This window comes from Cannabis sativa, chromosome X, assembly GCF_029168945.1.
Source record: "Cannabis sativa cultivar Pink pepper isolate KNU-18-1 chromosome X, ASM2916894v1, whole genome shotgun sequence".
NCBI classification, from domain to species: Eukaryota; Viridiplantae; Streptophyta; class Magnoliopsida; order Rosales; family Cannabaceae; genus Cannabis; species Cannabis sativa.
In genome coordinates this window covers 45,046,659-45,055,169 of record NC_083610.1, presented here as the reverse complement: position 1 = coordinate 45,055,169, position 8,511 = coordinate 45,046,659, and the positions used below count along the sequence as shown (strand labels likewise).

The 8,511-nt window shown below is 37.2% G+C and overlaps 1 protein-coding gene across 1 annotated transcript; it reads right to left on the bottom strand.

The window, feature by feature from the left end:
* Positions 1 to 4,473: 4,473 nt before the first annotated feature.
* On the bottom strand, positions 4,474 to 8,259 carry LOC133031940 (uncharacterized). Its single transcript, XM_061105729.1, has 2 exons — positions 7,996 to 8,259; positions 4,474 to 7,919 (listed from the first exon to the last, which is right to left on the bottom strand). Exons 1-2 carry the CDS (start codon positions 8,257 to 8,259, stop codon positions 7,737 to 7,739), a joined length of 447 nt encoding a protein of 148 aa, XP_060961712.1. The 3' UTR covers positions 4,474 to 7,736.
* Positions 8,260 to 8,511: the final 252 nt, after the last annotated feature.

The window sequence follows — 8,511 nt, the reverse complement described above, 5'->3', positions numbered from 1 at the left end:
ACCTCGTTGATTAGCAACGAGCTGCACAGTACGTTTAAAACTCACGTAATACGCCTAAGGTAGTTAGGGTGTTACATCACCCTTGAATGCTAATTCCTCCTCTTTCTCAAGTTTTGAATTTGCGATCTACTCTCTATAGTTGTTTGTTGTACACCCGCCACAAAGCTGCATCCACAATCTCTTAGTTGTGTAGTTGTGATCAATTCCGAGTAGTCACCCTCTTAGTTGTCTCTCATTCATGTTGTACCCAAATTGTTAGCCGTGCCTGGACCTTTTTTGTCTTTCTCCTTTGAAAATGTCTCTGTCGAAACCATACACATTTTTCTCTATTATCTCCTCCACCAAGTAGATGACCTTGAGTTTAAAGTTTACAACTTTCCTTCGGTAATCTAATATTTGTTGATGCTCTGCTTATCTCTTAGTGTTTAAGATACCTTCATAAGTTATTACCTCTAGTAATTTTATCATGTCTCTTTCTAACTTCTCATTTTGGATTCTATTCAGCACACTACACTCCTTTCTATATGATGGCATCGTCCTCTCCTGACTCATTTCTATAACATACTTATCTCCAATGTCTTTGCATACAGTACTCATACTTCTTACCATCTAACTTAGGAGTGTGTAACTTATAGAATATTCAACAAGATAGTACCTTCTCCTTAAAGATCTATTGTTTCATCCTTCTTAATAAGTAGGTTTCGTAAATTATATTGTCCCAGTCTGGTATAACGTCTACTATTCTAAGTCATCCCTACTTCCTATATGTTGGGCTTCCATTCATGGCTAGGTGTAGAGACCGCTTCTTCAACCATTCATAGATAGGTGAAAATATATGTGTCGGTACTTAGTTGGCTATTGGTACATTTCATTATGTGCTTCAAGTTCCACTACTAGTGTTGGTGATCTTTTGTTGAGCCTGTGAAAACTCTTCAACAAATTGTCTTAGTCATGCTCGTAGTCCTTCCAATATCTCTATTAGATCGTTAACCTTAACTATTATTGGGTTCTCTGGAACATCAACCATCTGTGGGTCAGCGGAACACACATCCTTAGCCCCCACCTCTATTGGTCGCTCCTTTCACATTGATTCTAACTGATCTTCTAGTTTCATGTGTGAGCTCTTACAAGAAAGATTGATTTAAAAGAAACAAAAGAGTTCAATTATTGGAAGAGAAGATTCTATGTACATATCTAAACTTAATGTTGTCAAGCTTAACTAGTAATATTCTATTTATCAAATAAAGTCTTATGAACTCCTAATATAATTTATTCTAAATTTTCAAGAAAGGAACACGGTCCTTCCTAGTTCAATTCAAGACAATAAAGAAATATAAACCTATACATCTTCTTCCTAAAAAGTGTAATCAATCATAAGAGATAGAGGGTACTATTGATGTCTCTAAGCACCACCTAAGTTGAGGCTCTAATTATATGTATCACATATAAGACTATTAATGGCAATACCAAGAAAATTAAAACTAACACTTACATAATAGTGAGAGGGATCTTTTTCAGTCTTCTGTATGTATACCGTGAGTATCCTTCGGGCTAACGGACGATCGGCTCTGATACCAACTGTAACGCCCCGATATTTTGCCTTATTTTACAAAAAATACTATTTTCATGCATAATTTGAAAAGATAAAAAAAAATAATTTAAATACAACAGTGGATTTTAAAAAAAATCAAAATGCAACAGAGAAGGATCCTTCATTTGTAAAACAAGATACAGTAAGTAAATAATTTTAAATAATGCATTTCCACTGTGTTAGATTTATCAACTGCTTAAAATAAAACTAAGGCACCACCGGCATTTTAGATCGTTTGTCCGTCCGTAGCCGCTCACAGTATACGTACTAGAACTGACCCTGCTCACTATACATACTTCCCTGTCTAATACCTGTAGGGGGAAAGTAAGGGGGGTGAGCTAAAAGCTCAGTAAGGAAATGCTTATCAAACAATACCATATAATATCACACATATCATTAATGTATTTATTAAGTTTTAGCAATATCATACATGCTCTTTTATAACTATAACCAAATAACTGTACATATGGAAACCTTTATCATACAAGTCTATATTATTTGTTCACACCGTACACATATACAGAGATCATAACTCCAATATCATACTCATAACATAATCATATCAATACTATAAATAATAATGTCATTATCACAACATTGGCATATCATAGCCATTACTTACATAACCCGGGCCTAGCCTGACCCTACAATATCCTAGGCCTAATCTGCCCACATAATAACATGGGCCTATGCAGCCCTACCATTGTTATAGGATAGGGTATCTCTATATTCAACAGTAACATCACTGTATCATACCCACCATAACAATCTCATACACGACTCAGGAAAATGCAGGGTAGGGTATCTCTACATTCAACAGCCTTATCCCGTATCATACCCCACCATGGTCCCCCACTTTACCTGAGACGTTAGCATACAACATACAACATATAACATGCAACATACAAATACATCGTACAACACACAACCTGAAACATACAAATACAACATACAACATATACAAGTCATACAACCATAATCTATGTATCAATTCACAAACTCATATTGTGTCCATACCACACATTCTCAGTACCATATACATAAAGAATTTAAATTTATGCAGATAAACATATACAAAACTATCTAATTTCCTTACCTCAAATCCCGCTGCTTAAGAGTTGTTATCTCGTCACTACTACCTATAATAAGACATGGGTCAAGGCCCTAATATTAAAATTCGTACTCTTACAGTACAGCAGAAAGATTACTATTTTTTACCAACAACTACACTAATTCAGTAAAAGTTGTCTTCATAAAAATTATAGAAAATTCCATTATCTTTCCAATGATATAAAGATCATTAAAAATGGATTAAAACTGAGAGAGTTATGATTGTTTTACTGAAACTATTTCTGAGAAGGAATATGGAGTAATGAATTATACGACTTAGCAAAAATACAAACTTTTTGCATTGAAAGGTTCAGAACTAGAAGATAACATCTTCATGAAAGTTTTAGGAAATTAAATTCCCTTTCCAATGATACCAAAATCTCTGAAATTTGAATTATATTCAAAGAGATATTACAATTTTACCAAAACAGTTTTGGAAGAACAAGATTCAAGAAACGAATTACATGATACAAAAGGAAACTAACTTTTCGACATAGTATAGCTCCGAATTCACGAAATGTTTCTTCATGAAACTTATGGAAAATTCAATAAGCTTTGAAACCATATATAGATCATTAAAAATGGATACGAATTGAGAGAGTTATGGTATTTTAAGTGAAAGTACTTTTTCTGGGAATATGAAAAAAACGATTTACAACAATATCAGAAAGATGATAATTTTCGACATAGAATATCACCGAAATGGTGAATAGTTTCTTCATAAAAATTTTAGATCATCGAATAAGCTTTCTAACTATACAAAAATCGCTGGAAACGAATCAATATTGAGAGAGATATGACTATTTTACTAACACAATAATTTTCAGAAAAAAAATAAAAAAAACGAGATTTCATAGTTTAACCTAAAAGTTCACAACAATAAGTGGAAGAACTCTCTTACCTCTTGATGACTCTTCTTAATCAGTGCTAGATCTTGAAATCTCAAATTATTAGAATGGTGATGATGATCTCAATGTTATGTTGATGAAAATCATGAGTGTTGTTTGGCGAAGTGAATGAAACAAGAAGGAAAATTATAAATCTTTGATAGGTAGCGAGATGGATAACTTGTAGGGTATATGATTTTATGAGTGTCTTCTCTAAGAATTGTATTCAGGCTGAAAGAAAGAGATTGAGATTGAGTTTTATTTTTCTCAGGGTTAGAGGCTCTGCATATTACGTATAATGTGATAGATTTAGGTTTTATAATCTAATTAAACCCATAAAAGAAAATAATAAAATAACCCTGTAATCTAATACTAATTTAACTCTAAATAGAATAATTAAATAAAAATCTTATTTGTTAGATATAAGTTTTAAATTTGAATTTTAAAACTTAGGGTTTCTATACTAAACTTAACAGGTCGTCACTTTGTACTAATTTTGACCCCAATAAAGTTAAAATTACGATAAATCTATTTCTACATAATTGATAGATCTTTGAATTATCTTTCCAACGCCACTGAAATCACCTCAATCCGAGTTCTAGAACTCCAGATATGATCGTTTTAGTAAAACAGTTTTTAATCCTGCGAATTTATCCAAACCTACGAATTTTTAACATTAATTCTATAATAATGTTATTTAATATCACTTATACCATTAATTAAAATCCACTAAATAATTTATAAAACCCTAATAAACTTTCATATTGGGCTTTAATTAAATGATTACCTACCTTGTAAAAATACCATAATATTTTACTTTCGTAGTTAATATAACTTTAACTTTCTCTAGAAAATTGGTACAATAATCTAAGCAACAATCTCAACTCACTAACAACACAAATATATAAGATAATTATCCTCACACAATTAATATCCCAAGGAGAGAAAAAAAAAAATTAAATACTATTTTAATCTGGATATTACAAAGATGGAGGAATGGCAATTAATCATTAACTAAGAAAAACTTAAACAACATTCATCGTTCTCCCTAAATAGGAGTTTAGTTCAAAACATCCATAATCAAATCCATAATTATCATTGAAATAGAAAAGAACATAGAAAAATTAAAGAGAAGAGAAAGAACTAGTTGAAGCAATTGATCCGGGTCGCCACAAGCCGCTCTTCTAGCCTCCTCATTTGTTTCTAGGGTTCTAATTCTGAATCCCCCCTAATTTTCACGAACCCTTACCATTTAAACCAATTCTCATCTTTAAAATTCGTGAAATTACGAAACTGCCCAAAAATCCCGTCATAAGGGTCCCCGTCGCGACTGGCAAAGCCCCCGTCGCGACGGGAGTTCAACTTCGAATTTCTTGAAAACTTTCTGCCAGTTCCCGTCGCGACTGGCAAATTCCCCGTCGCGACGGGAACAGGCAGCGACACCAATCTTGGTTTTTCTTCTCGATTCTTTCACCATTTTTCCTCAATTCTTGTACATACTTTCTTTAAACACCCAAGGACCTGAAACAAAAGAATCATGCATAAAATAGCCCTAAAACTAGAAACAAAGAGTGAAAACTAACCGAAAATATGACCCGAAACTTAGACTAATTTTAGCCTAACACCCTGCCCCATCCCCGCTTCGGGTATTGAAATTGTCCCCCACCACCGCCCCATTAACCACCAAGACAGGAAATCTCCAGCCCATTAGGAGTGAGTCCCCACGGTATAAATTTCCATCTCTAAATAAATCCCTTTCCTTAACTACTCTATTTTACCATGAGGGAAATAACCGTAGTCAATTAATTAGCCTAATTGACTCTAGGGTTATTTCAAAAAAAGTAGGGATATTTTGCTTAGATCTGCTTAATTGGTCACTTGGATCAATGGTGTCACCTAGACTTTCTCTCTGTTCATATGGACAAATATCGTCAATAGAGTTGGAATCTGTTCACCAATCAACCCTAGGCCTACTTAGAGATCTTGGACACACATTTTCAAGCTTAAACGAGTTGGGTTATTCTGGTCTTGGGCCTACGTGGTTTTTCCCTTCCTTCTTAAGTAAGGTCAGTTGGCCAAAATATATGTGGCTCCACACACACACATATATATTAAAGAGGAATTATTTTTATGATTTGAGTTATAGTTTTTACGTGGTTGCTATGTGAATTCGGATTGCAGTTTAAGTTACTCCGTTGATTGCTAGGTGAATTTATGTAAAATTGCAAAAAAAAAAATGCTTTGAAATTAAAAATAAAAAACTCCCTATATTAAAAGCAAAAGGACACCATTACAAGTTCTAAGAACTCAAATCTAGAGAACACCTGGCAAAGTGAAAATCACGACTGGAGATGAGCACTTGAACCATGCTCAAAGATGGACAAGACCAGATGGGGTAAATTGCTTGGAGCTCTTGGGGAGGATGCTTGGAGGGAGGGTGTTATGCAATAACTAATCTAAAAAAAATGTGGAGAGATAGGAAAAGGTTTAATTAATGACTTTACTAGGAAGCAATCCTAGGAAATAACCCCCACCACTTGAGCGCAACTGGAGAAGAAGAATATTCTTGGAGGATTCCAGTGAAACATGTGTTCGGAAATGACTCAGAACCCTTTCAAGGGCTTCGAAGGTTGGGATACGATTCACAAATTGCATGTGTGTACGAAGAGGTCAAATTCAGTAAACAACAAAAGCTCTCTGGTGGCGAAATATGTGTCACCGTCAACCTCCTATGCAAGTATGTTCATGACTTTTGAAGTGAAATTTCTGACCTGGCTCTCTGAGGCGGTAAGTTGAGGCACGAGGATCATGTCATGAGTCTCGAATAGGCCAGCCTGCAGCAGCAAATTTGGTAGTAATTTTTCCTACATTGCCAGGTGACTCTTCAATTCGTTCAGGAAAATCGATCCGAGGCTCGAGTCAAATATGTTCAGCAACCAATGATCCAGATCTACCTCTAGCGTCACCCAATGCTTTGCTCTATCAAAGTAGAGGGCCATATATATTCTCTCCTTATTCTTCCAACTGGCCAAGAATTGACTTTCATCCCCTCGAATCAAATCTAATATGCCCTCATCCCACTGATAGTTAGCCTAGTCATCACCCGCAGCTTCCCACCGAGCAATAACTCCTGCTGGGAAAATACACGGCATGATGACACATCTATTTGGGTAGACCTCTGGATAAAAGTGTTGTCGCCTCCTCATCAAATGGAATGCCGCATCCAAATGCTAAAACATGAAAATTAAATATGTCAGAGATTAAATAAAAAAGAAAGCAAAAGAAGTAAAAAAGTCTTAAAAACTTACATCGTTCCAAAGCCACATCCTCGGAGAATGTAGTTCAAGGAACCAAGACGAATCGTATCGACCGGTGAAGCACTCTCTCGAAGACTTGTTCCCAATCTTGCCGAGTACCCAATTGTGAAAAGTCCTGAGCAGCTTCCGATCAACCACTCTAAGTGGGTCCGCATTCACGAGTGTCGAAGTAGCCCCAGCCTTCTTCTTCATTTCAGTGTACTCAGCGAACCACCTAGGCCGCATTCTCTTCCTCCGGTTCTCCATGACTTCTGGAGTTGTCTCTAACACCTGCACCTCAGAATCCTGAGTATCCCCAATGCTGGTGATATTCGTCTTCTCAGGTGTATAGAACATGTCATCATCATTCGGTTGGTAATCATTTGGGAGAATAAAGTCATCTTCCGGTGTCCGAGCCTCCACTTCTGGTTGTGGCTGTGGCTGTGAATCTGCTGCCGGCCATCCACGATCTTGCAGGAGCGTCATTATGGTCTTCAACTGATCCATAATCGTTGTTTGTCCTCTTAGCAGAGTGGCCTGCCCTTCCCTCAAAGCAATCTGCCCCCTCTCCACAGTCTCCAACCTTGCCAAAATGGCAGAGTATACTGGATCGCGAGCCTCTGAGGTGCTGGGAATAGAAGCTGACGGGGGAACAGGAGGATCCTGTGATGCTGCAAGTGGGTCAACACCACACTGATCTGGAACTGAAGCTGCAGATGGGCCAACACCAGACCCATCAGGAACTGAAGCTGGAGATGGGTCAACACCAGACCCATCTGAAACTGCAGGCGGTGCACGTGGTGGAGACGGTGGAGGTGGTGTAGAGTCTTTAAATATTCGGGCTGCCTCCGCTCATTCTTCCAATGTGGAGGCAAGCTTTTCGGCCTGGCTTCGCAAAGCATCCTGTGTTGGTTGCCCATCCTCACCCAACACAAGTTCCTCCAAGTCAACAAATAACGGAGGCTGACCCCCGGTTATGTAACTCACAAACTCAATCTCGTTCGGCCGAGGACATAACATGGAGTACACTGTCAACTGAAAAATATAACAAATATATTAATATAATATATGGAAATTAACATGAATTCAACATAAAGCGTAACAAACTTACATTTTTAGCAAATAATCTAGTCACTTCATCCTTCCCGAGTGTAGTGTTCGGCTTACTCTCCCAGTTGACCATTCTCGGAAAGTGATGCGACCTCCTCACTGCATACTCGTTGCCCAGCTGTAATATGGCCTCGTATGCCCAATACTGCAACGCTGCAGTATAGCCGTAGGCTGAGTATTTTGCCTCATTCTGAGTGACTCCCTTCTCAATCTTTTTCAACATCTTATTCTTCACATCCAAGTAATCCTTGTTACAAGTTTCCATCAGCTTGGTGTAAGAAATCTTTCCCTAGGGGTACTCGTAGAAGAATGGAAGGTTATCAACCATTCTTATCACAAAAGGAGGAACGACAGTCTTCTCCTCCTTACCAGTGAGGACGCCCATAACAAACAAGGCCATCCCCAACTTGTAAACATCATCAGCTTCTGTGCACCTCTGAAAAACTCTGTTCAGTTGGCCGAAGTTGATCGAAGCACTACCGTTGAAATATTCCATAATCGACCGGTCAGAGCTTCC

What these genes read in the sequence shown, in the direction of transcription:
- LOC133031940 (XM_061105729.1), bottom strand. Translation starts at nt 8,259, where the DNA reads ATGGAAACTTGTAACAAGGATTACTTGGATGTGAAGAATAAGATGTTG. An exon ending in CTAGATTATTTGCTAAAAAT is followed by an intron (nt 7,920 to 7,995) that starts GTAAGTTTGTTA and finishes TATATTTTTCAG; the next exon opens with TTGACAGTGTACTCCATGTT.